The 27654-nt window shown below is 47.9% G+C and overlaps 2 protein-coding genes across 4 annotated transcripts; both read right to left on the bottom strand.

Annotated features, from left to right (window-relative positions):
• Positions 1-53: 53 nt before the first annotated feature.
• LOC1280445 (serine/threonine-protein kinase BRSK2) lies at positions 54-14141 on the bottom strand. 3 transcript variants are annotated; one of them, XM_061659893.1, is made up of 13 exons: positions 12631-14140; positions 11957-12042; positions 11715-11855; positions 8004-8154; positions 7701-7916; positions 7437-7636; positions 6983-7338; positions 6739-6912; positions 6510-6668; positions 6265-6431; positions 5823-6179; positions 5113-5246; positions 54-4772 (listed from the first exon to the last, which is right to left on the bottom strand). In XM_061659893.1, the coding sequence occupies exons 1-13, from the start codon at positions 12841-12843 to the stop codon at positions 4697-4699; spliced, it is 2430 nt and encodes an 809-aa protein (XP_061515877.1). In that variant the 5' UTR covers positions 12844-14140; the 3' UTR covers positions 54-4696. The 3 variants fall into 3 exon arrangements, with proteins under 3 accessions (XP_061515877.1, XP_061515878.1, XP_061515879.1); XM_061659894.1 differs by having other exon boundaries at positions 5113-5243; XM_061659895.1 differs by lacking the exon at positions 5113-5246 and having other exon boundaries at positions 12631-14141.
• A 2502-nt stretch (positions 14142-16643) lies between these two features.
• Positions 16644-27193, bottom strand: LOC1280446 (uncharacterized). Its single transcript, XM_320299.5, has 7 exons — positions 24021-27193; positions 23840-23956; positions 19881-20090; positions 19717-19803; positions 19341-19494; positions 18278-18655; positions 16644-18218 (listed from the first exon to the last, which is right to left on the bottom strand). The coding sequence occupies exons 1-7, from the start codon at positions 24039-24041 to the stop codon at positions 17485-17487; spliced, it is 1701 nt and encodes a 566-aa protein (XP_320299.5). The 5' UTR covers positions 24042-27193; the 3' UTR covers positions 16644-17484.
• Between the last annotated feature and the right edge of the window lie 461 nt (positions 27194-27654).

Below are 27654 nucleotides of genomic sequence, written 5' to 3'. Positions count from 1 at the left end.
CTTACCCCAGCCAACTGGGATGGGCAGATGAGAAACAACCAACACACGGTGCGTAATTTCAATGGCGTGTATTTCGAAATTTGTATATTATTTCCCATTCGCGCACACAAACAAACACACCCCCCGGCGGTGCGAGCGACCTGCCCACGGCGGCGTCCCTGTTGGCAGAGTGGACGACTGGAGGGGGAGCAAACAGTCGGTCCAGCGCGTGTCCTTCTTCTTCCTCTTCTCCTCAAAGTTTTTTGTTTGTTCAATTTTTACAAAAACATTGTTTGCACAACTTTACACAATTAGCGCAACCCATACTATTCCCAAATGTCGTGTGTGTAACTACCGCCTCACAACCAACACAACCTGTCTATGTGTGTGTGAGTGTGTGTGACTGTGTTGTAGCGCTGTGTCTCCCACGTGGCGTGTGTAGGTGCACGTGTGTACTAAACGTGTTTGTTTGTGTTAAATGCCGGTGAACGCTCTGTTTCTCTTTTCTATTTCATTGTATCGCAAATTGGGTTCGTTTTTGTTTTGTTTTGCAAACTATTTTGATGGGTCTGTGCTATCTACTTTGAAGTTTTTGGACTTGTTTGGTATGTTCGAATGTGTTGCTTTTCTCACTGTGTTTGTGTGCATAATGTACTTTGGTTAGTTTAGCTTGCCGTTCGATTTTTCTGCTCCTTCTCACCATTCCCTGCTTTCCTTTCCCTTTTCACACCTTTTCTTTTTTTTCTTTTCGTAATAATGCAAAGCTCCCGTTTTAAACACTTCATTTACATGCTGTCCATTACATTACATACATTGCACTCTCGAGTTTGTTTTTTGTTTTCTTCTGTACTTCTATCCATCTTTCTTATATGCAACGGATTGCGGTTTTTGTCTTCTTTCGTTATTTTTTTTTTTTGCAACAACTATAACGACTAGCACTGTATATTATTTGCACAAGCTTTGTTTTCTTTTCTCTTCTGCACATGTTCTAGCCCTTCTTACGTGTTTGTTTGTTCGTTTTCTCTCAATTATTAAGCATTTTCTTTTATTACAAATTTGCGTTTAGCATGTTTTCTTTACCTTTTCCCCCCTTTTCTCTTTGTTTTGTTCAACTTAGTTGCGCGTGTGTGTTTGTTTTACCTGTCTTCTTGTGTTTTTTTACATATCTTACCGTTTAATTTCCCTTTAAAACGCACACACACACAAACACGCCAATTGCGGCCAAGTTACAATGCGGCGATGCTTAATAGACTGCAAAAATCACGGTCCTGTTTTACACACACTTTCAGCGCTCCCCTCGCTCCCAGCTCAACTTGCTATAAGCTCTCCGTTTTGGTAGGAAATTGAAAAGTATATTTTAGTTACACAAGCAATTTACTTACATTACATCGCGTAGCGTTTCGGTTCTCGTTTTTTTTGTTTGCGTTATCCGACTTATTGTTTTGTTTGCTGATTAATTTTCCCTTTTTACGTGGATAGATGTACGTGTGTATGTGTATTTGTTTAGTTTTTGATTTACGATTTGTCTCTTCAGTTTTGCGATCATGCTTTGTTACATGTGTAGCGTTACATTTTTATTACACGCAGCGTCAGCATTTTTTAAAGTAAAGCATTTGCTTTTAAAAAGAAACTCCTTCATCCTCGTGGTAGTAATGGTGGTAATGAGTTAGGGTTAAGTTTTTCGGCAATTTTCGTTTTGATTTATTCCACTGCTTGAACCTTGAATGCGCATCGGGCACAGTGTCGTGTGAATATTGGCAGATTTCCGCTGCTTCTGTGTTTGGCGACTGTAATAAGAATCTTCGTGTGTTGCAATGTAGAAACAGAGAGAGTATTTGTTAGCCTGCTTTACCTAATTATGGACTAGTGAAACAATAGCTGGCCCAGTGCCTTGGACAGCTTCATATTCGTAGACTCATCCTTCATAAGACAGTATGTATGAGTATAATCGTCCCTGCTTAGTACGCACACGGTACAGACTTGAGTAGAGTTCTTAAGGCTCGCACGAAAGCCGAAGCCAGCCAGTTCTTGGAACGGGGTTCACACCAGAGCAAGGCGGAACATGGAACGCACCTGGCATCCACGACCTCTTCTGTTTGTTTCCTAGAACAGGCCTGTGAAAGAACATTCCGTTCTTGTGAACAAGTGATAATTACAGCGGGGGCATAATCGAAAATGGGAGTGGTGTAAATGAGTGTAGTTTTTTGTTGTTGTTGATAAATGAAGTACCTTAAGGAAGAGAACTATTTGTAGCGATTTTGTTTACATTTTGATTATCCTATCAAATCAGAATGAAGTTTAACTACATAAAGTAACGCAATCACCGTCTAAATCGCTCTTAATCTAATTCTAAGTGTTAGGTGGCCATTAGGATTACTTTCACATTTGCTGATTGGATTCTTGAGTTCCTCCAAATCTCACACACAAATCTCCTTATGTGTATCAACATTTAAGCAATAAAACTAATAAGCGTCCGCAGTTTTGTAGTGGATTATTTGCTACATACCCACTGTTGGATTCTAGTTGTCTACGCCATTGTTTGGGTTTTGCGGTATTGCGATGCCATTGCTCTTACTTTAAGAGAATAAGCCTGATTTTGATTTTCTTTATTCTCCTGCCCCTGCACTCATCTGTCCCCACCGCATCTATGTAAACTTGTTCATGTGTGTGTGTGTGAAGCAAGCAAAACCACTCTTAAACAATATTACACTAGCGTCTTACCACAAAAAGAAAACGGAAAAAAGTTCAAAAAAAGGAAAGCTTTCATACATGGATGCTACGCTCCACACTCGTATGGCCGAACGAGCCGTCGACGCTAAATCTTACTTGTTTTTTACGAATTGCACTATATACTGTGACGTCACATTTCACGGTAGTGTTCACCGACTTATCGATCAGTACACTTCCCTGCTGCTGCGGTACTCGCCTTCTCGCTCGCTACTCAGCCCGGCTTGTAACGGACCCGGCAGCAATTAGACTAAATTTTGAGTACGTGTTGTAACCTATAGCTCCATCTAGATGTTGTAAGGTTTAGTGAGTTATTTCGTATTGCGAGAGTGAATGTGAGTATACCTTTCCGCCGCGATTGAGAAGTTTGAGAAAAGCAATAGACACGAATCCAAATCAATCTCTCCATTTAGACTAGTCTAGTTTTAGTGGATCATCATGGATCTTTCATATTTAGGAGCATTTATACGTGTCATTTTCACCAGATCTCCGCTACAGTGTGTCACCATTGAATACCATTGTTTTGTATGTTTTGTTGTAAAGCAGTTAGTGTTAGGTTCGTTTCGGTGTGAGATATAATAGAGTATTATAGCTTAAGTTTGTTACTCTGTTTTGATAGCTGCTTACTTACAATTTGCCATTGCATTTACTTGCCCTCCTTTACTAGCTTAGATAAAGTATGAGAGTTTTGTTCGGCACGTGACTTCCTGCGCACGATTCATTGCATCGTTACTCCTTCTCCAATTTTCCACCCCTTCAGAATTCGACTTCCCCAACAATTGCTCAATTGAAATCACCACAACAGTCTCCGTAGCTTCATCATTCGCTTTCCATCCTCAGTGCCACCACGCCCGAACAACAAGAGTAAGATTGTTGTATGTGCCTAAAAGATACTGTTACGTTTACAAACCGTGCCTCTAAAACCTCTGAAGTGTGATCCGGGTTATCCGGGCTGAGCGAACCTGGCCGCGCCCTGTAATATCGTACCTTGCTTCGGTTTTCGAAACGTTTAACCCCTGTATATGGATGCCGCTTTCGCACATCTTCCGATCCAACTTCGGTGCGCTCTGTAGAAATTCTCAACAAGCCAATGTTCTTTGCAATGGATAGTTCTACTTGGCAAAGTCTTCTTCCTGCTTTCTGCCGCCTATTCGCTACAGTGTAAGCTTAGATGAATCGTGTGTGTGTGTGTATGTGTTTTCTTGTAAAATGAGTTTCCATCTTTCAACGTCTGTTTTGAAAGTCAGCTCTTCAAGGTTTGAATAACTAGATTTACTCGATGCGATACGATACGAAATTGACCATAATGAAATAGTTGGCTAGCCTTTGGTGACTATATACTGCACATCTCCACCATCTCCACACACTCGGTCCGTTTTTTGCCCGTTACACTCAATTCCCTGCCCCAGGATGAACGGGTCTTTTGCTAATGCTGCACACGCTGACAGCTAGTAGTAGTAAATCGTAGTAGGCGATAAGTAGTCCGTAGTAGCAGTACTGATAGTAGTAGTAGTAGTAGTAGTAGTGATGGTTGAAGTAGCACTAGTAGTATAAGGATTGTTCGTCTGCTGGAACGGTATCGGTTTCGGCCTGTTTCGGGGCATGCTTCACTTCAACGCTTCAACACCATTTCAAACCAAACTCCCGCTGCCGGGAGACGAGTGGTTGCACTAAACATGGAAAAGGAAGGACTGTAGGAAGAAGGCGCTGAGAAGGCCGCCTTGTTGTTGTGGTTGTGGTTGGGTGTGAAAGCTTATAGTCAGATCTCCATTTGATTAGCAATCAGCTCCATCAGCTCGCCCGAATCGTCCGTCTCTTCGGCAGGGGGCGCCACGATAGCGATCGCAAGCCCCTCTGCGTCACCGGGGACGTCCGGGGCGCAGGGGATGGGCGGCTCGGCGGCTGCGCTGCGTGTAGGATTCGGTCCGGCTGCCTCCGCACCGTCTGCGGGAGGGCCACTGTTTGCTGAATCCTATCAGAGAAATAATTCTCATACCAGCGCACTACCGGACATGGCCGCCGGCCGTTCCGTGCTGCGTTCCCGCTCACGTTCCGTGGATTCCGAGCTAAAAAGGAAGAATTGGCCGTGGGGGATAATACACAGAGAGAAAAGAGGGAAGAAAAAGAGAGTTAGTAGAAGCTTACTTCTGCGTCATCTGGAAACGATCTCTACATTAAAAAGAAAGTTTAGAAGATTCGAGCTTTACGTAGTCCTCCAGACAAACTCCTAAAATGGAACTCTATCCTGGTTCGGTGTGACCGGCAACGTGTTTAACAAAGCAAACCGCGAAAATATGTGGCCTCCAACACACACACACGCACATAAACAAAAACGATAGACATACAAACACACGCACACGGATGCAAAAATATACACAGACACACAGACAACACACGGAAGCTTACCTGGAGCGTACTGTTTTGATTTCGATCTCGTCCGACGACACTGAGTTCTTGTTGGAGGAGGTGGCCGACGATCGGCGCGTCTTCCCAATGCTTGTCGTATCGTAGAACGTTTCCTGCTCAATGTCGGACTCCTTCTAAAGCGGAAGCCGGACCGAAGACCAGAGTGGTGGGAACAGACACACACAAACACACGCGTGGAAGCAGCAGCAGCAGTCGCGCGTGTGAACGGGGTGACAACATCCGGGACGGCCAAACGGACAGTTCACAAGATATAGGTGGGAATGTTTTTTTTTTTTTGCGTGGGGCGTGGAAGGGCGTCGGTGGTGTCAATCCCCCGGTACGGTACGGTGGTGTGTGGAAATGAAACGGAGGTCCCAGAAAGAAGGTTAACAAACAAACGCGAAAAGAAAATCGATAAAAAAGCATGCACTCAGATACAAGCGAACGCGCACCGAGCAAACGTAAACCAGAGAGAGAGAGAGACTGTGTGTGAGAGATAAAGGTTCTGAAGGTTCTTGGTTCTTCAGGGTCAAAGGGGAGGGGCTTGGGTGGTTGGAAAGCAGATGCCAGCCAGGACAAACAAGTCAACAACTCACACACGCACACAAGTGACTTCCAAAAGTGATCTTGGGAATTATTGGAATGTGACTGGTGAACTGACTCTGGGTCCTTGCCAAATTCCAGGCCGCCGAACTTCCTCAACTACTTACGTGTTTGTTGTAGTTGATGCGATCGCTCGAATCCGACCCGCAGGATATGCTTTCCGCCACACTGTTCGCCACCTTGTTGTTGTGCTGGTTGGTGGGGCTGCTGAGGGCCGGGTAGCGTTTGGAGCAGACCTGCGCCTGGATGTGCTCGCAGATGCGCCGGAACCGGCGGATGTTGCCCGAGATTAGCGTGAACGTGATGGCGAACAGCATGTCGCCGACGTCGCCCTGCTTGCAGATCGTGTTGATGTCGACCTGTATCCGGACGTGCCGCTGGAACATGGTCGGTCCGGTACCGCCCCGCTTGTACTCCACCCGGAAAGACATTGGCGAGAGGACGCTGTGCGACAGCTCAGTCATCTGTTGCGGATTTTGGGAACAAACGGTTAGGCCCTTAGGTTCCTTTGCGGGGACATCTTTAACGCACTCCACACAGCACACTTACCGACAGAAAGGCATGGATCAGGTGAGCTTTGACCGTCGCTAGCGGCTTACCCTTCACTAATACTGTGAACGTTTCGTCCTTTTCGGTCGTCATCAGGTTGCCGAACCAAGACTTTTTCGTCAGCTCCGGCGATGACTCCGGAGTAAGATGCACTTCTTCAGTTGATACTGTAAAGCCAGAAGAAGAATTGAGCAGATGTATGAGCAAATGTTGGAGACCGTGACATCCAAACGCCCCGTTCTTACTTTGCATTTTTCTACGATGAAACTTTGGACTTCCTAGGAAACTATTCTTGATGTTCGTCAGTCGTGTCTTCCACAGCTGGCTGCCGGTGGTGACGGCTTGCAGCTGCTGCGGACTGCCCAGTATTGGCGAGCCCGGGATGGCATTGATTGATGAAGTCACTGGAAAACAATGCGGAAACAGGCCACAGTGAGTACTATCTTCTTTTCTTGAGAATGCACAGCTACTTACTGTTGTTAGAGTCCGTTTCGGAAAAGAGACCCACGGTCACCGCCGGCCCCGAGTTGGCCCGATGGTGCACTGGCGAGGAGGAATCGATGACCTGCGACTTGGTGCTGCTTCTGGGCGAGTAGTTCGAGTGCCGGTTCGAGGCCGCATTAGGAGACGATGGTGGATGGAGTTGATCTAACAAAAAAAAAGGACAGAGAGTGTTAGGCTCTCCCAAAGTCTCTTCTGGGAACATCAGAAAACTTACTGAGTGGCTGCGAGGAGTTGACCACTACGCCGCGCGTTGGACTCTGATATGAACTGCGCGACAGTGGCACGGACGAGGGTGACCGGCGGCTGCCGCCGCTGGTGCTGCCACTGTGGCTGCGGTGCCCGTTGTTGAACGTCTGCCGCCGGGAGGTAAGCGGCGAACCCTCGCTGATCTGGCCGTACGAAAGGCTGCTGCTGCCGTTGATCCGGCACGTATCGAGCCGTTTCCGGGGCGGGTCGGCGATCTCAATGATGTCGTTGCGCGGTCTCAGCACGTCCTCCTCGTCCTCGATCGCCGGTCGCCTTCGTTTCCGATCCAGCAGCAGGAAGTAAATCACCTTTTCCGTGTTGTGGCTAGATGGAAGAAGAGTCGAAGGAAATTTTATTGATTTTTGGCATCTTTTTTGGGTTGGGCCAACTGCCGTATCCAACATTCCACCTCGCTTACTTACTGTGGGCTAAGCAGCTCCTGTATCAGCTTGTCCTTCTCCTTGAAGCAACCGAGCGAACAGATGGCATTGAGCACGTCCGTATCGACCGCGGACGCGTTCGGGATGACGTGCGTCTGCACTACCTCCATCATGGGTAGTTCCAGCTCCAGCTCACCCTTGCCACCAGCCGTCACCCAGGGATGTTTGTTGATTTCTGCCAACTGTTTCAGGGGAACACATTTTCAGCGAGTGGTTCGACGATTCAGGTCCAAAAAGTCTACTTACTGTAAGCCGCTTTTCCGGGTTCACCTCGATCATGCCCTTGAGCAGACTTTGACAGTCCGGCGGCACAAAGTGTGGTATGTGAAACACGCCCCGCTTCACCTTCTCCAGCAGCTGGCGCAGGTTGTCGTCGTCGAACGGAAGCGCACCGACCAGCAGCGCGTACAGGATGACACCGCAGGACCACACGTCCGCCCGGCGACCGTCATACTTTTCACCCTGCGAGTGGTAGATGTCCATCAAGGCTCATTAGTTTTTAATTCACTGGACCTACATTGAACGCTTCCTTAGTATGGTCTTACTCACCCGAATAACCTCCGGGCAGGCGTAGTGAGGCGATCCGCAGGACGTTTCCAGCATCGAACCGGCCGGCTGCAGCGATGCCATGCCAAAGTCCGCAATCTTGATGTTGTTCTTGTCGTCCAGCAACAGATTTTCCGGCTTTAAATCCCGGTGGCTAGTTGTGGAATTGGATGCAGAAAAAGAGGGACAGTGCGTCAGCAACAAATGTATCCAGTGGTAGAAGTAGCACTTTCAATTGGATCGTGAGCTGAAGATTTAATTACGAAACTGCAACATTCAAATCCCAGGCTTAGACGTTCGGACGAGCCTGCCAATTGTGGAAATGGATGCATACAACCGAGTCCCATGACACAACAGAGGGAATAGAATTTTAATGTCCACCCGCAAAAGCCTGCTAGTTCGGTGCGGTCGGCTGAAAGCCTAATGCTTCACACCTTCTAGCGGGTTCGGAGCAATTGTGTTGAGGCGAGTCTTTTGGACCACTGTCAAAACATTTACACATTTCCCATTTGCCATGTTCCTGCTGCAAAAGTCTCTTCATAAAGTGCCATAAAGTGTAATTTAATTTAATCACACCACAAGAGCACAGCTACCGACACCGCTACTACTACTACTACGGCAGCAGGGCCCAGACGAGACAATGGCACTCGGATGCGTTGCTTAAAAGCTGTGCCGGCTGGCTGGCTGGCTGGTTGGCTGGTTGGTTGGCACCTTTTTTGCTCCTTCTCTCGTTTTGCTTCAAAAACTGCAAAATAGCCGACGGTCACGGCACCGGCTGGGAGCGTCGTACCGTTCCAGTTTTGTCGTTTTGCCAAGATGCCTTGACTTGAACACATACCGCCCGGGCGCCTGGGAATTGTGCGTCTTTGTTTCACATGGCACTGGGCAAGACGCTGGGTGGTTTTTGGCGAGAAAAAAAAACACACTGAATGCTCTCCGCAACAGAAGGCCCACCTTCTGTTTCTTTAAACTTGTGCAAGAAATTTGTTTTTCTATTCGGTCGAAGAAAATCCTACGCAAATGCCTGAATCTCTAGCCCACATCGTGCGTTCGGTTGATTGCGTTTCTCAAGCAAACCAGGGTTTCGTGGTATGGTTATCGTTCGGTTCTAGAACAAACTGTTCGGGGTGTTGCCGCTTTTTCGGTGCCATGTCTCAATAATCGCACACACATACGCGCGCGTCAATGCAGTAGATTTATTTTGCCTCGGTGCTTGTTCTATGCACGCGAAGTAAACACAAACTTGGCACAAGGATCTAGAAATTGAATTAAAATACATACACATGCACAAGTGGGCACGGAACGGCAGATAATGTTAGCTTTCAGCGACCAATCGTTGTTGTCGGAGTATGACCAGAGCGGACTGACGCCAACCACCCAGCATGGCGCACCAGCACTGGAAGGTCGAAGAAACCTCTACAGTCGTCGTCTTTCGTCGTACACGGGTCCTTTTTGTTTTACCAGCGCTTTGTCTTTGTTGGATAAGCACGAGAAGGTTCGAAATTCGATTCGCATTGAAATTATAATTTACCCGTTTTACTCTACCCCAACCGGACGACGATGGCGATGTGGTGTGAACTGCTGCGATGTAGCTAATCCGCTTACAAACAAGACAACCCTTTGCTTGCGAAACCTCCGACGTTCGCCGGCACAAATGAGCGTGTCATCGAGCGTACCTGACGCAAGCAGGGATGTATTGTAAGCTGATTAAAACTGCCAATACGCTGTGTGATATGCGGACAGCTGTCGTAGCGTAGTCGGTAAGTGCACTGTGTGCGGTACGCAAGACGTCACGAGTTCAAATCTTCAACAAAACCATTATGGAAAGTCTTTTTCAAAGGTCGTAGGTCAATGGAACGTTTCCAGAATTGTGTGTTAACGTTGGCATTTCTTGTAAATGTGCTTTTACAATTAGTGTTTGACCTTCTTCAACGGCTTCAACAACATTTCCCGAATTTATCGCGCGCTCTCCGTTCTCAGATTTCACATTCATGCCAGAGCAAAAAACCACAAGCAAAAAGCTCGCCCATATTCTAGCAATTTTGCAGTTTAATGCTATTACAAACGTACCCCATACATGCACACACACACACCCAGTTTTAACAGCATTTAAATTCGTGGAATATCAAAACCACCTCCTACCGCGGGGTGGTGGTGGTGCTACGAAACACTCAGAATTCAAACGCCCGCAGGCTGTCGACAAACGACAACACCGTTGTGAGGACGGGTGCGCACGTAATTGGCCAAATTTCGTTTCGTTTCGGCCAACTAATCGCGCCCGCTGACCCACAGTACGCAGAACAGGCCCTGAGATGACGCCTCCGCATCGCACATCGCACATCGAAAGCGAAAAGAAGGGCCGCTGCAACAAGTGCCGTTTTTTTTATGAGCTCAAATCTCAATCGGACTTTTCACTCTGCCTGTCGGCGCCCTTTTCTCTCCGGTTGAGTGCTTTCGCTTTTACGATCGATAAACGATCGCAACCCGCACCCCCCAAAAAAAACGCAATGTTCGCGTTAAATCCTGCGGTTTATCCGGTGAGCTTTGTCACAAGAGGAGGAAGGAGGATTGCCCCCCCCCCTCCCCTCCTCAGATTGCCCTTGTTTGCTTCTTTCTTGCTTTCTTTGCTTTCCATTCGTCCCCCATTAGAAACGGCACGTTGACCGGCACACGTTGGCAGGAAGGCACAGCGCTGTGCATGCCTGCGACAAGTGCGAATCATAAATCAATTATTCAACCATTGCTCCTCTCACCGTACACGAGTGTGTGTGTTTGTGGTAGAGATTTCCCATTTTCACTTGCCGACCGGAACCGACCCCGACCGGGCTATACTTCCGGGATTGCGCCACTGTTTATGCAAAGCCGGGACTGCCAGTTCCGGTGCGTCCGTGTATGTGTGTGAAGAGTGTAATTTCGTAAGCTTTTGACACCCAGCATTAGTGTTGTAGTGCCTGTTGTTGTTGTCGAAGCTTGGGGCCACACAAAGGGCCGTCCCAATGACTTCATTTTTGTGCTCTCTTTGCCGTTGCACGATACACAGAAACACACAGCACGACGTTCCTAGGATGACAAACATTGACAAACGAAACCCTTTCGGGAAAAAGGTATTGTGTGTGTGTGCTGTGCGCATTACATAATATCGGCAGCCGCTATGAAGTTAACAACGAGCCCTTGAACAAAAGAGCATACACACATACACACACGGAGGAACACATTCCGGGCTGCATACCTTTCTGTGTGGCAGATTGGCCAAATGCAGAGGCCATCGTTGCAGTGTGTGCTACACAGCTTTCCTTTACTGTTTTTCGAGAACTTTGGGAACGACGAACGAGGAAGCATGGGACTTCGCATGGCATCCACAATCTGTTACCATCTCCAATACGTGCGCCATTGACAGAGAGAGAGTGCAACAACAAAAGGGCAGTGATGGTCCCGGTGGACAGGTGCGCAAAAAACCCTACTTTCGAAGGCACAAACACGGTTTCTATCCACACACACACACAATCACAAGCACACACCAGGTGGTAGTCTTTCGTAAGCACTTTTGTATGGATTCAGCACTTCCACCTTGGCGCTGGACGCACACACACACACTTCCCCGCGGCTTCTGTCGTGAAAACATGGGAAAAAAGAGACACAGGTTCGTCGTCTGTACCGCAAACTCAAACAAAAGCAAAGGTAAAACTCCCATTCCCCGCGATGCGCGATACTTACCATATCGAGTGCGAATGGCAAAAGTCCAGCGCGGAGATGATCTGGCGGAAGAACTTGCGCGCCTCCTTCGGCGTTAGGCGGCCCTTCTTCACGAGATAGTCGAACAGCTCGCCACCGGACACGTGCTCCAGGACGAGATAGCTGTGTGTGACGCGGCGAGGAGGGGGGGGGGATAATTAACGTCTTGATGTTATTGGACCAACCAATGCGGGGCCAGCAGGCGATACGGAACGGATACTTACAGATACTTTCTGTTTTCGTACACATCCGTTAGCCCCAGCACGTGCGGATGGTCGATAAGCTTCATGATGGCAATCTCTCGCTCGACCTACGAAACGAATGCCACCATTGCCCAACAAAGCGAGAGAGTGCAGGAGATTGAAAGTGGAGATTCGGGAAAAAAAGGAAAGGTATGCAACCCGCATAGCAGCAGCATCGAGGTTCCGCAACAAAAATGTGCAACAAAATAGCACCATTGCCCGATCGCAGCAGCGCAGGCAGCGAACCGGCAAAGGTTTAAAGGTGTTGAAGGTAAGAAGACGATGAAGAGAGTAAAGGAGAGAGAGAGAAGAGAAAGGGATAAGAAAATTAATTAAAGTCCCATGCTTGGGCCGTCGGGGGGCGTTTGGAGGGGCACCGGTTTGACCACGCTCACACAGCAGGAAGCCCCACAGCTACACGCGCGCCCTTGTGTCTTGTGTGTCGTCAGCAGAGGGTGAAAAGGACACGGGGGGGGAGGGGTAACTCTTTCCCTTCGCATATGTTTTCGCTCTTCCATTCCAACCGGTGCTGCTCGTAACGCACAAGACGTTTGCCAAGGTACGCCACTGCCCTTGGGAGCTCCTTCCGAGCCCCTCCAACAGCCCATCGAACACGGCCAGAAAAGGGGTGGGTGGGGAGCGCAGGTTTCATTTACTTTCATCAGCACCGACTCGCTCAGCTTTTCCCGGTTAATAATCTTGATCGCCACCTTCTTGCCGAGCACGCAGTGGACCCCGAGCTTGACCAGCCCCGTCTGGCCCTTGCCGAGCGTCCGCTCGAGCCTGTACGGGCCGACGTACTGGTGCCCCTCGGTTCCCGTGCTCGCACTGCTCGGGGTGGCATTCTCCTTCTGCACCTCGCGACTCATCTTGCTGCTGCTGCTGCTGCTTCGGCTACTACACTACGGCTACTACGGCAGCTTGTGAGGGAATCCGCACGTGTCGTTCCGCAGCTCCGTGGTGGGGTGGGTGTGTGTTTTCCTTCGAATTGCTTTCTGGCGTACAACGAACAGGCCCACGGACACAACAATCTTTCGCTCTAATTCCGTGGGACGCGCATAGAACGCGAACGCGGCCACAGGGAGCGTCACGTATGCATGGCGCACTTCATGGGGATAGTCACACACACACGCGCGCACACACACACAAGGGGTTTGCCTATCTGTCGGAGCTTCTGGAACGTGCCGCTTGATGGACAGAGCGTGTCCGATTGTAACCCGCTCCCTCCTGTGTATGTGGCTTTTCACGCGATTTTCACCCAAAAGGACATTCAGTGAGTGGCGACACCACGATATGGTGACAATCGTGCTGTTATGCTGTCACAGGCGATTGGCTTTTGGGCTGCACGAACACACACACACACTCTCTTATCTTCAGCCCTCACTACGGGTTATTGATGGGCTGTTTTCGGCGTTCGAATGCCCTTTTTCTTTGGTCGTGATTTCACTTCAAACCACGGGAAAAGCCGTATCTGCTTCTACAACTAGGATGCTTACACACACAGCACCGAACTCTTCTGCAACCCCGAGGGCATCCAAGGTATTTGGAGGGTTTGCTATAATCGGGACCAAAATTCGTTTAGCCTCGAGCAGAAAGAACCAAATGCCAACGGAGCTCCGACCGAAACGCACGGCACACGTGAAAAGAGGAATTTCCTTTCGCACATACACCCTTACACACACACACACACACGTGTACACGCCCACAGTGGCCACGGAACGGATCGAAAACACGGTTTCACAAAGAAATTGCCCCTTGCCGCCGCCGCGTTCAAGTAGTACGGGTGGCGCTACTGCTGCTGCTGCTCTCAGCCATTAACACCGCACACACAGACGGACACACGGACACACAATTTCCACAGCACCCAAGGAAGAAGAAGGACCAAAGCCACACACACACACGCACACACACACGCTGTGATCGCACCAAACTGTCGATTGCAATCAACCCGAGCGCCCCACTGCTGCTCCCAAAAACTATATCACTAAAATCGATTACGGCGATTGCGGGTTGTGGAAAGAATTTGTCCACAAAAACGCGAAAAAAGCAGCGGAACAGCGGCGGTACCGTCCCCCCGACACTGGTCAGGCTGCTGGGTTTCGTACTACTGCTGCGCGACGACACGTCTACTGTCACACCGCCGAGCCGAGAGCCGAGAGTGGGCGCTCCGTTTTCACCGTGTGCCTTTCAGCCTTTTCTGGAAAAATCAATACCACTCACGCGAGTGGAGCACTCCTCACGGCTCACGGTTCGCTCGTGGTGGTGAGCTGGTTTTTTTTATTGTTGGGAGTTTGGGAGGGCTGCGTGAGCGTGAGAGCGCATTCACACTGGAGCGTGCGCATGTGCGAAAACCGAACGCTCTCACTGCTCACTGCTCACTGCTCACGGCGAATCCTTTTGCATTTTTGACAGGAAGCGCAATTTGCTTGCCTGTACACCTCTCCCCCTACTCACTCAGCGCTCACGCAGTGGTGTACGCGTAGGCTTTGGGGAGGGTTTCTTTATGCGTGTATGTATGTGTGTGTGTGTTTGTGCGTTGTTTTCTTTCCGCCGAGGGGTTTGCACAAAACGTCAAGTGTCTTGGTCGACCGTGCGACCGTTTTTCGGGGTAAATAAGAAGGGGTGGCATTTCGGGATGATTCATCATCGGTGTCGGCATCTTTTTTCCTGGAAAAAAACGGGCGAGAGATGGGGTGCTGTAATCCACACAATCGTCTTCTGTGTCGTTCGATTTAAACAATTCTTTTCATTTAGTGATTTCAATTTTAAAAAATCACTCAAAATCAATCCCTCTCACTAAGGTACAGCTGTATATATATACACCTTGACCAAACGGTTTTCTACACCTCCGAGGGCGCTCTTATTGTTTGCACATTATTCATCAACGGTCGTTTAAAATATCGCCAAACCAGATGGCAAAGCAAACAAGTGATTTGTGCTTCGAGCCAAACGGCACGAAAAGATTTCTGTGACCGAGCGCGCGTGACTGATTGCTGCAATTAGGCAAGGCACAATGCCCGGTTAGCCCCGGGTCCTCCCACCACCACCGCCACCCGTCAAGGACACGGGGATTAAAGAACATTTAATTGCGCTCCCTCCCATTTAGCATGCATTACAGACGGTCAATCCAATGGCTACCAGCATTGTAATTGTGTGTTGTATCAGCGTGAGAGTTTGTCATTACGACTGTTGTAATAATACGGAGCAAAGCTAAACGGTGGTTGGAAATATTATTAAAAATTGTTTTCATTTAATAGTTTGATTTCAAATTAATAAGATTTTAAATTACAATCATTATTGCCATCTATCAAGTCAATTCGAAGGACTAAAATGGTGAGCTAATTGTCTACATTTAGGCGTAAATTCTAAAGCAGATATCTAGTAACATGAAAATAATCATGTGAGCGAAAATTGCCTGTATTTAGGCGTAATTTTTCAAATCTTACATCTACTAAGCTGAAACTTACCCTTTAGAGTGTAAATTGCCTACATTTAGCCGTCACAGAATTACGAGAAATGTTGCTTTTCTATTCCAGTGTTGCTTTGCAGTTTGTTTACTCTTCCTCCCAGTTTGTCTTCCCTTCTTCACCTTACCTTTGATTGAATTTTCCTGTATTCGGATGTATTTCCTCTCGCGACCTTCGCACACGGCACCCACCAACATCCGGCTCTCTTGGGATGGGTCTTTTTTTCTTTCGTTCAGTTTAAGCTTTATTGTGAACGGTCTCACACGGTTTGAATTTCGTTCCGTTCCGTGTTTTTTTTTTTTCATATCAAAATAAAATTTATAAAATAGCTAAATATAAATATATCCTTCCCTCGGTACACACTTGTGCGATTTGTGTCTGTAAGTGTCTGTGAGTAAGTTTGATGGGGGTTTCTTTGATTGGGAAAACGTTCGTCAAACCTTTCCATTCCTTTCCACGCTTTCTCTCTCTTTCTCTCTCTCTTTCTCTCTCTCTCTCTCTCGCTCTCTTTCTCTCTCTTACACCCACACACCATAAGAAATCCATCAATAACAAATATATTATCGTCACTATCGTCCTCCACTCTAATGCACCTCCTTTGTACTGCACAACTGCATGTGCTGCTCTATCCAAAAAGCCTTCACGTTTTATTATTGCAACTTCAACTATCCTCATCAGCGCGTAACGTGTTCATGGCCATTTCCCTGCCGCCTGTTTTTTTTTTCTCACCTCAACTCTTTCCTCCCGCTCCCAAAGGGGAAACCAAAATATGCATGCATATGTGTAATGATTTGTGTGGTTGTTGTTTCTTTAAATACTTGATAAACTACATGATAAAGCTACATTTTCCAAGCGTACGATACAGCTGCTTTGCGCTCTAGCAATCACCTTCCTTCCTCCTGCGTGAATTTTAACCTTCAACCAGTTTTTTTGTTTAATAATTTTATTTCTTTCTCAACGCTTATAGCGTTCGTCTCTTACACGACCCAACCCGATTAACGCAAAGCCATAACCTATCGTATTTGCACATATCAAAAGATGTCAGTATCGCATCGTAGCAAATTGAATGATGTGTGTTTTTCGTTTCACCTTTTCAGGGAGCAAATATAAACACTCAATGCGCGAATCATATTTTTGATGTGTGTATAAATGCTAAGCATATTCGCACACGTGTTTGTGTGGTTTTAGAATTTCTAATACTCTTCTTTTTTTTTGTTGGTCTCTCGCTCGATAATTGCCCACCAGCTCCAACTCCAAACCTTAAGCCGCAAAAAACCGTACCTTACTCTTAATACTTGCTTCAACAAACCCCAAACAAGCAAGCGTGATATCTTTGCTTAATTCTTCACTGAACGCACACCCAAGCCTCTAGCGAACAACATTAGTAACAACATTCTTTCCCTTCGTCCGTTCAACGCCTCACACTTTGTGATACACAAAACTAGCCCTTCACAATGCGCTGGTTCTTGAGCCTCGAGCCCTCGAGCCGAAATCTGTTCACGAAACCGAAATCCTAAAAAAAATTGACATCGAAAGCATGTGTCACGAATGTTGAATGCACCCTTTTTTGATCGGCATTTATCGCACAAGCACGACGAAGACGACAAAAACTGTGCCAAACCTTACTGCTTAACGGACTTTTAGCGTCGAAATCGGTCTACGCGGGGGGGGGGGGGGAGTTTTGATTGTTTCTAGTAATGTGTTTATGTATGTGTGTTTGTGCATATCCTTTTAACCTCAACTTTCAATCAGCTTTGAGCACTCTCTCTCTCTCATACACGCTCCTCTTCTCTTGCTCGCCTAACCGGAGGGCATTATATTATTATCAAGTTCCTCTCTAATGAAATCCAACAATGCGCGACGGATGTGTTTTACATGGGGATGGGAGTGTGAAGGACAATGGAGCGTGGATGCCCCCTGTTTGTGTGTTAGTTTGTGTCTTAAATCGGACACCTGCCAATCCACCTCTCAACAATGGTGGAGTTCATTTTATAATAATAACCTTTCACTCCAACCGAGCAATGCCAACGATTGGGCAATGAGCTATTCCTTCTTCATCGCTCTACTGTTGGCATTATTGTTCGCAATCACTGCTTTGCTGGATGTGTTGGTGGTGCTTGCACCGGGTTTAGTCTTGTCCTTGGACGTGGTGTCCCGCTTTTCGTCCGATCGGCCGTAAGCGGCATCCTTGCCGGTGGACGTCACGCCCGTCGTAATTGTAGCCGTAGTTGTGGTTATGTCTATCACAATTGAAGGAGTACGCGTGGCTGTACACGCCCTGCTCGGTACATTGCTGCTGCTGGTAGTGGTGGTGGTAGCGGCACTCGCATTAGCGCCACTTCCCGGGACGGTGGTTTTTGAGGTTAGTTTGCCCGTCGGCTTGTCGGCAGGCTCTTTTCTCGGGGGGCCCGAGTTACTGCTCGGAGGTGTCGACGTGGTGACCGGTGTCACCGTCGCTGTACGTCCACTGCCGGAAACGCTTTTCTTGGGCGATGCGGTGGCTGTGGAGCTTGCGAGGGACCTTGAAGAGGCACTCTTCTTCGGGGATGCCTTCGGCGAGGACTCTGGCGTGGAGCGGGGCGTAGATTTGGGCGTGGAGCGCATACTGAGACGTCGTCCCGGTCCGGGTGAGTTGCCGGCAGATCCACTGGTTGCTCCAGACGCGCCCGTTGCTCCGCTGGAGCCACTACCACTAGCACCAAGATAGATGGCCGACCCGGTACCGCCGCTAACGCTCAAGTCGACCCGCGACCCATGCACGGAGGGTGGCGCTGAACCTGCAACCAAGGCACCAATTAGTGTGAACCGACAGAAACGAAAGCAGATATATACACACCCGTATAAGAGTACAGCCCGGCCGGGCTACTCCGAGGACGAAAGGTACTGACGATGCTGCTGCTTCGCCGCAGTTCCGAAATTTCTCCCAGATCGATTTCGGCCGCATACTCACCGGCTGCCCGCGGGTTGTCCGGATGCCGGGTGGCAGCTCCACCGCCACCCTGCCGCTGACTCAGCGCTTTCGAGCAGCGGGGCGACGTCGGGCAGGACTGGGCTCCACCACCACCACCGCTGGCCGGATTGCCCGCACTGCGCACCGACAGCTGGGACGAGGTCGAGGGCGACGTTGAGAGCGAAGTGTTGTATTGCTTTTTCGACGAAAGGCTCGGCTTACGGGAAGGTCTTATACCACCGCGGGAGTCCGTCCGGCAGATTCCTGGAGTAGGTGGAGAAGGAAAATGTTTTGAAGGAATGTTTCTGCTGTTTCTTGCCCACGCCAAAAGCCGGTGCGTATCGTAATTGAATTCCTCTGGTGCGAGAGGATTGTGCTTAAGCCTTAACTTCGTTTTGAATTACTTTGTTCTTTGTTTTTGCGTGTGGCTGATTTAGTGTTAGGACATGGTTTTGAGCAAGCATTTTAATGTGATTAATTATTGGACTATGATTTATGGTCAAAAGATGATTTGTGATAGTGATGCTTACAACAAAAGCCGTCGCTGTACCTCCCCAACAGTAGTATCAAAAAGTCAACTATCATGTTAGTGATTTTTTTATGTGGAACAAAGCTGTTGTTGATGTTCAGCAAAAAATATATACTGTAGCAGAAGGTGATAGCAATGTCAGGGGAGCGGTGAAGATGGATGATGGATGACAAACGGCCAGAAAAAGGGAGGAGGTCATGAAAGCGGGACGAACGAATGATTCCACTGGAACAAGCGCACTCACATACATCTGGAAAGGGGCACAATAAATAGAATCTTTCGCTAGAAATGGGTCAATGGATGCTGAAGCATGTGTAGCTAGCGCTTTGAAAGCAAACTGTATGAAATTAGGATGAATTTATGGTAAGCATAATAAGCTACAGCTGCAAAGAACATTCCTTCGCTCCCTACCCCACTCACCCGTTGGACAGTCCTTGCCAAACTTGCAGTGACCCTCGCAAACGCCCTTGCTTTCCAGCAGCTCCTCGTAGTAGTCCAGCGCCAGGTAGCACTGCTCCTTGTCCGTCAACTCGAGCGCCAAGCTTGGGAAGCGCTCCTTTAGCCGTCTCCGCTCCTGTCGTACGCGTGAGTAAGAGTGAGAAGAGTGGCAGGAAATAATGAACACACCATCACACACACACACACCCCGACCCGAAACGAAACGATTTATCAACTTAATCAGTGGGAGGGAAATAAAACTACGTCCACATCCGGCGTTCCTTGCTGCCCTCGGTTCGCCGGCTAAAACGTACGCAGTCTCCCGCAGGGGTAGTTTCCGCAGGGCCCAAACTCTTACCTCTATCAATTTATTGGTCTCGAAGTCTTGTAGCTGATTCTGGAACCCCAGATTCGGATTCGCAATCGAGCGACCGGCACGTACTACCTGCGAAGAGGGACATGGCACAGCAGCGGAGAATGAGAAAGTTCGGCTTGAAACCCGTTCGGAGACGTTTGCCGTACCTTGAGCGCTTCCTTCCAGCTGAGCGGCGTGACGCACATGATGTAGGCGACTGCCACCGTGACCGAGCGGGACATGCCGGCCAAACAGTGGATCAGCACGTTGCCCTGCTTTAGCCGGGCGGAGTGGATGAAATCATTGCACACCGAAAAGTACTGGGACAGGTTTTGGTCCGGCTTGTCCGCAGCAATCACACACAGGTAGTGTTTGTCCTAAGAGTGTGGAGTGGGGTTGAAAGAAATGTGCGATAATGGATAGTTTCGATTAGAGATGTACAAGCATGAGTAAGAGTTAGAGGGGTTTGAATCTTGGAAGAGAAATAATGAATTCAACTCAAGAGTTTTCTGAATTATCATTCGCGTAGGTTGAATTGCATCAAAGAGGAGTGTGATTTACTAATAAGTTACGAAGAGTCAGATTGAGTTGAATAGCAAACGAGTGAATCGTCGATTGAAAATCTTCCTAATGAACGGCAAGTGAATGTATAGAATTCATCTGGATCATTTCGCTATTTACTCAATTTCCTGGTCCCATTCTTATAGGATGTTATTTGCTCTGAATGGAGAAAAGGCATCCTGAAAGATTAAGTCTCAAGATGAACAAGAGCGTAAGCGAGTTGAATCACGAAATAGTGAGTCACTGAGTTATAACTGAGAGCGAGTGAGTTTAATTCGCCAAAGAATAGCAAAAACATAGAATTCTGTGCATTCTTCTTTGTATGAACCATTATAAATGAGTCAATGATTGGATTCAACTCCCCAAAAAGAACCACTCGTCCCATCACTAGTATCACTAGTCACTCCCACAGACAGAGGCATACATTTAGGCGCTTGAAAATTTAATTTCAATCGTGCAACTCTCAGTAAGTATGTAAATTAATTGCTGTGATTATAATTGCGTTACAGTGACATCGTTCGAGCCCTGTGACAACCTCAAACGACACACCCCGAAACTAATACTAATGAAACCACCAACGATATCTAGGTCGCACATACATTTTGTATCAACATATAGGTGTAAAGGTTAATTAAAGAAGAAGGTACGATGCCACCCACCCAGCCCAGAAGGAGACATTTCTCAAACTTGATTACATTTTAATACTGTTGCTGGCTTTGGTCGTGGGTTCAGGAGTGGGTTTGTGTGTAAAACTATTACTCCACACAGATCATAGACGTGCTGGATAAAAATAGGAAACCTTTCAAAAAGTTTCACCAGCACCTTTGGGAAGGCGTACTACAACAAACTCTCCCTCCCTCTCTCTTTCTCTTTTTCGCTCTCTTTGGATGGTTTGTGGCAATATATAAGCGCTCACCACAAGCAATCTAAAATTGATTGGACCTTATCTTAGCTAGAAGAGCCACCTAAGGACCTGTAAAGTTTCACAGCTCATGCTTTTCCAGTTGCTCAGTTGCACAGACCTGTGGATGATTCATGGCACGAAAATCCGCGCACCGAAAAAGCTATTGCTTGTTTTTAGTTCTGAAGAACAACAACAACAAAAAATGTCGTGACGACTTGTTTTACCCACACTCGGTCGTGTGCTGGTAAGAAGAAAAAAAAACAGTATTCCTGCACGAACAGCGGATAAAATCCATCGAGCGATAAACCACATCCTACGGCCTCGTATACCATCTGTGTCACGCAAAGCATTCAAGAGCGGAGGATATTGATTGAAAAAAAATAGAAAGGAAGCAGGCAGTTGGCAGTTGCTGGAAATGCCATCAAAACGGTTTGAAAAACTACTACCGTCGTCCATGTGTATATATGGGCGGCCAGAAGGATGACGAAGCAAAAGTATTTGTGGAACTTTGCGAAATTGAAACGATGCCGAGGGGTTTTCTTCCGTTAATGCATCCAGACAGCAGACACAGCGATGCCTCCTCCGGTGGGTTGAGATATGGAGGCTTTTTATTATTAAATTTTGCAATTTATAAAAATACCCAAACCGAGCAAGGGAGGGGAGGAAGGGCATGATGATGTCTTGTGAAACCCCTTTTAACATGCGACCAATATGAGAGGGCTTTCAGGCGAACAAGATTGATGAACGATACTTGTCGGCATGCTTGTACCAACATAAAGGTGGTCAGAATTCTGGGAATTGAGCGGGTCTAAGCGGGAAGCAGGATAAAAAGCTCTCGTAACAGTCACACACACGATTGGATGGTGTGTGAAAATGGGAATCCCATTAGTTTCGGAAAGCGGTATACAGCCTCTTCCGCTTCCATCTGCAGACACTTTACATGTGTCAGAATAGTGTTCTACTTCCCGAGAAAGGGATTACGGGATTTGTGTCGTCTCGTGTGTGTTTCCTTTTCTTGGGCGCTACCCATTTGGCGCAACGATGTACGCGGGCGTGTATGTTTGATCAATGCCTTTTTTTGTTGTCTCGACTGTTGGGACACCACTAATGGACGCCTGATAGCCTGAAACAGTAGTCTGCTAGTCGATGCAAACAAATAAAATCCTCAACACACAACTCAACCTTCTTCCCTCCCTGAGCTACCCGAACTTTGGGCCATAAAACTGAAACCGAACCACCGTGCAGCGTACCAACGGTTGCGTCGGTGATGTGTGCTGTAAATCATGCCACCATTTTGCCAATATAGATAAGATGCCGTGGGACAGCGATGATGCAATATGTAATACCTGTCCATTCACTTTGACGGGAAGGGCCGAGGACGAAAAGTGACCTTTTGCAGGAGCTGGAGTGAGCATAACTAATGAAGGCAGTCGATTGGATGCTACTCAGCCAAATTGTGAAGTGAGATCCTGCCCAATGCCCTTGTTAAGATGTTTCGGGGTTCGCCCTTTCCGTAATTGCCGTCTGCTGGTCCAAGTCTTTTGGGATTATGCTATTCCAATTTCAAAGCTATTTCTGGACATTCAAAGCATTTGTTCGGTAAGGATCCGCTTGTGTTGACTTCAAAAAGTATTTTTCTTCTTAAAAAGCTGCCTATAAAGTCATAATATGCAGCATTTGTAATGCATGTTGCATACTTTTAGGCAAATTTCTCTTCCAACATGAATAGTAAATGCTAACAAGGCCGTTTCCAGTTCATTCGCTTCGCAAACCATCAAAAGCGACACAAATAAAGTAAACACCCACACAGCTGTGCACGCTTTCATTGCCATGTTAATGGGAAAACTATGCGCAACAATATTTAATTCATGCTCCTGAACGATGCCTCACCCTCCCGAACGACGATGTTTTGCGCCTCAATCAACATGCATACATAAATAGCGCTTTCAGCATCAAAACCTAAAAGGCAGCGTTATCAAAAGCGGTCCATAATCACCGACCTAAATAAAAGCGTTTCACTCCACCACTTCCGCTCGCAACGGACACTAACAGTGGACGTAAAACAAACTTTCCAGAGCACACGGGCGGTGAATCACGACCTGCCTTGGAGGCTCCTGTTTTTGTCTTACCCTTTGTTGGCCAGTGGTCAAACAGTGTTGGTGTTTGCTTGCGTCGACCTAATGTAGACAACAACTTTCTCCATAAAACTTCTACCGTACGCCCGCCCGCTGGGGGAGGGAGCTGTTACGAATCGTTCGGTGTCGCTGGGTTCAAGTTTTTCCATTGGCTTGGATTTCCCTTGGCTCCCCTCGAATCGGTATTGATCTATCGAGTACAAGGCTTTTGCGCGCCCAATTTGTCGTGCGTCTGAGCCTTTCCGTACTGGACGGTGCGCGATGATGGCTTCACTTAGCTTGGGGAGGTTCTTCAATCAATCATACCATTGATAAGCGCGCGATAATTGTGCCCATTACACTAATTAACGATGAGCGCGTGAGTTGAGCAGAGTTGTTCTTTACTCAGATACACTAGTCATATTGTAAGCAGAGAACCATCATCAAAAATGTCTCAAATACTAATGAAAAGTTCAGGATTCTTATAAGGTAGTAATAGCGCAATTGCGTAGTACATCTAAATGGTGCATACAAATCGCAAACTTACTGGATGAAAGCGTCGTGGACTGTCGTGGATGGAGACGATGTGCGTGATGCCGTATCGATCCAGCTGCTGGTAGTCTTTCGAGTCCCTATAGTTCCCAATGTACAGCCCGGGCATGACCTGGAACGCATCGGGATGCAATCAAAGTCCCAACAATGCCCGAACCTCCTCCCGAACCACTTACCTTGTTCATGCCATTTCCCATCGTGCCGGTCTATCTGGTCGTTTCCTGTATCGTTTTTGATAATAAGCAGCAGTTAGTTCTTCCTCTCTCACATACTCTTCCTCACAATTTGTATTTAAAAACTCCCACCACCTCTCCCCTCAACTTATCCACCTCAGTATGAGCACTTTGAGTTGTCAACAAACAAGCAACAAGCAACAAACAATTTCAACAAACAGCCCATCACATCACTCTGCCTTCAGCCAGCTCAGAATGGTGGTCTCTCCGACCTGCGATGTCGATCGACGAAGACACACTGCACACGACTGAGGTGCATCGACACATCCTAACCGACCAGCTTCTTCGCAGTTGAGCCGCCGATCGTATTCCGTAGCTTCGCCTCGGTCGCATCGTTCTCGTTGGCGGGCTCGTCGCTTGTTGCCCCGCCGGAAGCACTGATACTAGCGCCACAGGCCGCCACGCTCATCGTACATCGTACATGGGCCACCTGAGCACACCTTTTGATTCGCGACCACACACTGACACACATACACTGATACAAACCCTACAACAAGGCTGCTTTTGATTAACGTTACCAGCGGTACACGGTGTACGGATCGGCACAAACCAATATCACAAACTTTATTAAATTGACACCCTGCCTCCCCAATAGAGCGTCTCAGCCGGTGGGGGAAGTGTAGTGGCTTTCCTACAGCACCTTCACCACACAAGCGCACACCGATTGCTTGATTGAAAGCAGCAGCAGGGCTGTGTGTTTGTGTCTGTGGCGTTGAAGTTAAGTTGTGACATATTTTGATTATTGCACTGTTTGTTGTTTGCCCGTTCGAGGCTCCGTCTGCTCGCTATGGTGGATAAACATGGCACACAAGCCGGGGGTGATTCATTTCCATAACCGTCTTTCCATTTCGGTCCGTGGCATTTCGGTAAAAGCACTACCATCAAGCCGACACAATGGAACCATCAGAAAAGTACGCTTCTCGCTTGCTCCTGCCAGGTCGCTGTTCGCCAAATCCATCCACACAACGGATTTTGCCAAATCGGTCGTCTGCAAAACATCAAGCTTGCAGAGAAGCCGATGGATGGCTATTGTTTTCAATTGGTTTTTGTGTTTCTTTCTCTCTCTTTTGCTATTTTCTTTGTTGTAACAAGCTTTTATTTCATTTTTGCACCGTACCTTCCTTCCACCAGCCGAAAAGGTCCTCCCGGTTCGTTAATTACTTACTTACACTCTGGTTTTGTGTGTGTATGTGTGTTTGTTCGAGTTCTCTGAACGGTGTGTCCCGCTTCGGTGACGCCCGGAATCATGGTTCAATGGGTGTGTTACTTCCAGCTCGGTGTGTTTTGTCGATTCTCCGTGATTTAATCTCGTTTGCTTCTTTCATTTTCTCGCTCTCGCCGCGGTCTTGGTGCTTTGTTGTAGTATATTGATTGAAACTTCCATCCTGGCCATCGGAATTGACCCACCGAAAGGCGATCTCTATTGCGTCGCTTTGTTTTTTTTTTTATATTTTTTATATAATTTTTATCACTTTTTTACCACTTTGTCATTTTGTCACTTTTCAAGCGGGGAGCGATGTTTTCCTACACATTGCACACGTTTCTTTTGCGAAAGGGTCACTACTTTATTTCCACAAAATCCATTCACTTCTGATTTGATGGGGAAAAAACACCCTTTTTTGCCCCTTAATTTGTTGACAGGCTTTTCACAACGCGTCTCCTCCCGTTCCTCATTTCAATCTTCCAAGCCTGCCATTAAGCGAACAAACGTGACGATTTCGGCCCAGCAGCGACGTGCATTGGGGCGCGCGGACCGACCGACCCCGGTCCCCGCCCGGTGCTGTGCGTTATTATGTAACTGGCAAGGTGAGTCGTCCGTTTGCGACGGCACGAACCAGCGGAGTGCGTGCAGGATTTCGCCCTTTTTCCACCGGGACCGTCGATCGTCGAAGCGGACGAGCAGGAGAGAGAGCGCGCGCTCGTACCGTAATTTATGACTCTCACCGCAACAGGAGCTTTTTAATGTCTTGCACTCTCCCAAACGTCGTCGTCGTCTCTCTCTCTCTCCCTTGTGGTTGGTTTGTTTCACTCTCTCATTCTCTCAGTTAAAACGTCCTGACTGGGGTTTTGGGTGTTTGTGGAGGATTTGCCTCAACCGTTCGTGGCAGGCAGGAGGACGCTCCCTTTATTTTTGACATCGCGCAAAATACGCGCAATCACGCGACCCGTCTCTGCCGTGTGCGCAAAGCTAAACACACCAGACGCGCCACCGTGGGTAAACAATGTGTGTGTGTGTGGGCCATCAGCTGACATGGGAGGCTTTTCTTGTGGCTGACAGAGACCTCTAAATTAGGGGGGCTACCCACACAAAGTGATAAACACAATGCCACAAACTATACACGACACGGCTTGAAGATAACACACGAACTATTCCTCGGCGGTATCACGGTAACCATCTGTTGTGCTGTGTCGGTTCACTTTTCATTCCCGGCTGGCCAGGTCGGTTGTGACAGTTTGTTGGGCCTTTCTTTGTTCTTGCTTCTCTTCTTTTACCCACAGCAACCAGGCCAGGAGTGTAGACAAGCCGACGTCAAACCCTGTGCGTTGCCATGGTTGCGATAAAGCTGCACATTACACTATGGTGGATTCCGATTTTCCCGTGTTTTTACGAAGCTTTAAGGTCGTTCTCACGGTGTCACAATAACGCGATTGCAGTGTGAGAACCTCCGATGGAGCAGAAGCTGTCTAGGAACGGAACGGATTTGCTCCTTTGTTGGAAACTCAAGAACGCGCTTCGAACACTCCCCCAAAACAAACACACCAAACGATTCACAATCGATTCACTTATCTTGCTCTTTCTACTCCCCACCAATTGATTCGGTCCTTCAGCACTACACACTACACACTTCAAGTTTTCCACAAAGCAGGAAAAATCGTTTCACACAGCGAACGAGAGTTGAAAAAAGAGTGCAGAAGAAAATACGCAGAACCCGTCGCCCTTTCTATTTTACGCAAGAAATGTGCTGATAGTAAAAAACCTGCCTTCCAGCCCCATGAAACCCCCTGGCCGAAGGGGTGGGGGGAGGCCCGATCAAAGCCCGGAAAAGCCGGAAAACGCCTAACTTCGTTACCGAGCGTGGCCAGACAGCGAAAGAGACTGAGCGCGTCGTAGCTCGTCGACGCGCGACAGTGCCCGCAGCCACGCTGAAAAGCTCTCTATCGCTCTCCTGCTCTTAACTCTCTTTTGCTGAGAAAGTCCTTGCTCTCTCTCTCTTGGATCGCTCAGTGCCATCGTGCTGCTGCGTTTATCAAACAGTACGAATTCGCGCGTGCTGCCGATTGGCGTCGTCGCATCGACAGCAGAAGCGTGGAAGCAAAGGGGAGTCATGATGACGTGAGACAACTACAAAATTAGTGCGCTCACTCGTCGGCTTCTGATGGGGCCACCTTGCTGTTGTTTTTTTCTCTGTCAAAGCACTCTTTAGCGTACTCTTTCGCCTTGTCCGCTGGCTCGTAAGAAGCAAGATCGCATCACACAAACGCACCGGGCTAATTTGCATGCACCGGAGCATGGGCCAGACATGATTCTTCGCCCTTGCCTTGTGTGCAACTAGCGATTTTCTTTGTGAAACGGCGA

This window comes from Anopheles gambiae, chromosome 3, assembly GCF_943734735.2.
Source record: "Anopheles gambiae chromosome 3, idAnoGambNW_F1_1, whole genome shotgun sequence".
NCBI lineage: Eukaryota > Metazoa > Arthropoda > Insecta > Diptera > Culicidae > Anopheles > Anopheles gambiae.
Note: the sequence above shows the minus strand (reverse complement) of the source record. Positions and strands in the feature narration are given on the sequence as shown.

Excerpts from the sequence above, each read along its gene's own strand:
- LOC1280445 (XM_061659893.1), bottom strand. The coding sequence starts at position 12,843 with ATGAGTCGCGAGGTGCAGAAGGAGAATGCCACCCCGAGCAGTGCGAGC. Across the intron at positions 11,856-11,956 it reads TACGAAAACAGAAAGTATCT|CTATCTCGTCCTGGAGCACG; the intron begins GTAAGTATCCGT and ends CGTCACACACAG. Across the intron at positions 5,247-5,822 it reads GCATCAACTACAACAAACAC|AAGGAGTCCGACATTGAGCA; the intron begins GTAAGTAGTTGA and ends CTTCCGCTTTAG.
- LOC1280446 (XM_320299.5), bottom strand. The coding sequence starts at position 24,041 with ATGGGAAATGGCATGAACAAG. Across the intron at positions 19,495-19,716 it reads AGACCAATAAATTGATAGAG|GAGCGGAGACGGCTAAAGGA; the intron begins GTAAGAGTTTGG and ends CGCGTACGACAG. Across the intron at positions 18,219-18,277 it reads CGGGCTGTACTCTTATACGG|GTTCAGCGCCACCCTCCGTG; the intron begins GTGTGTATATAT and ends CCTTGGTTGCAG.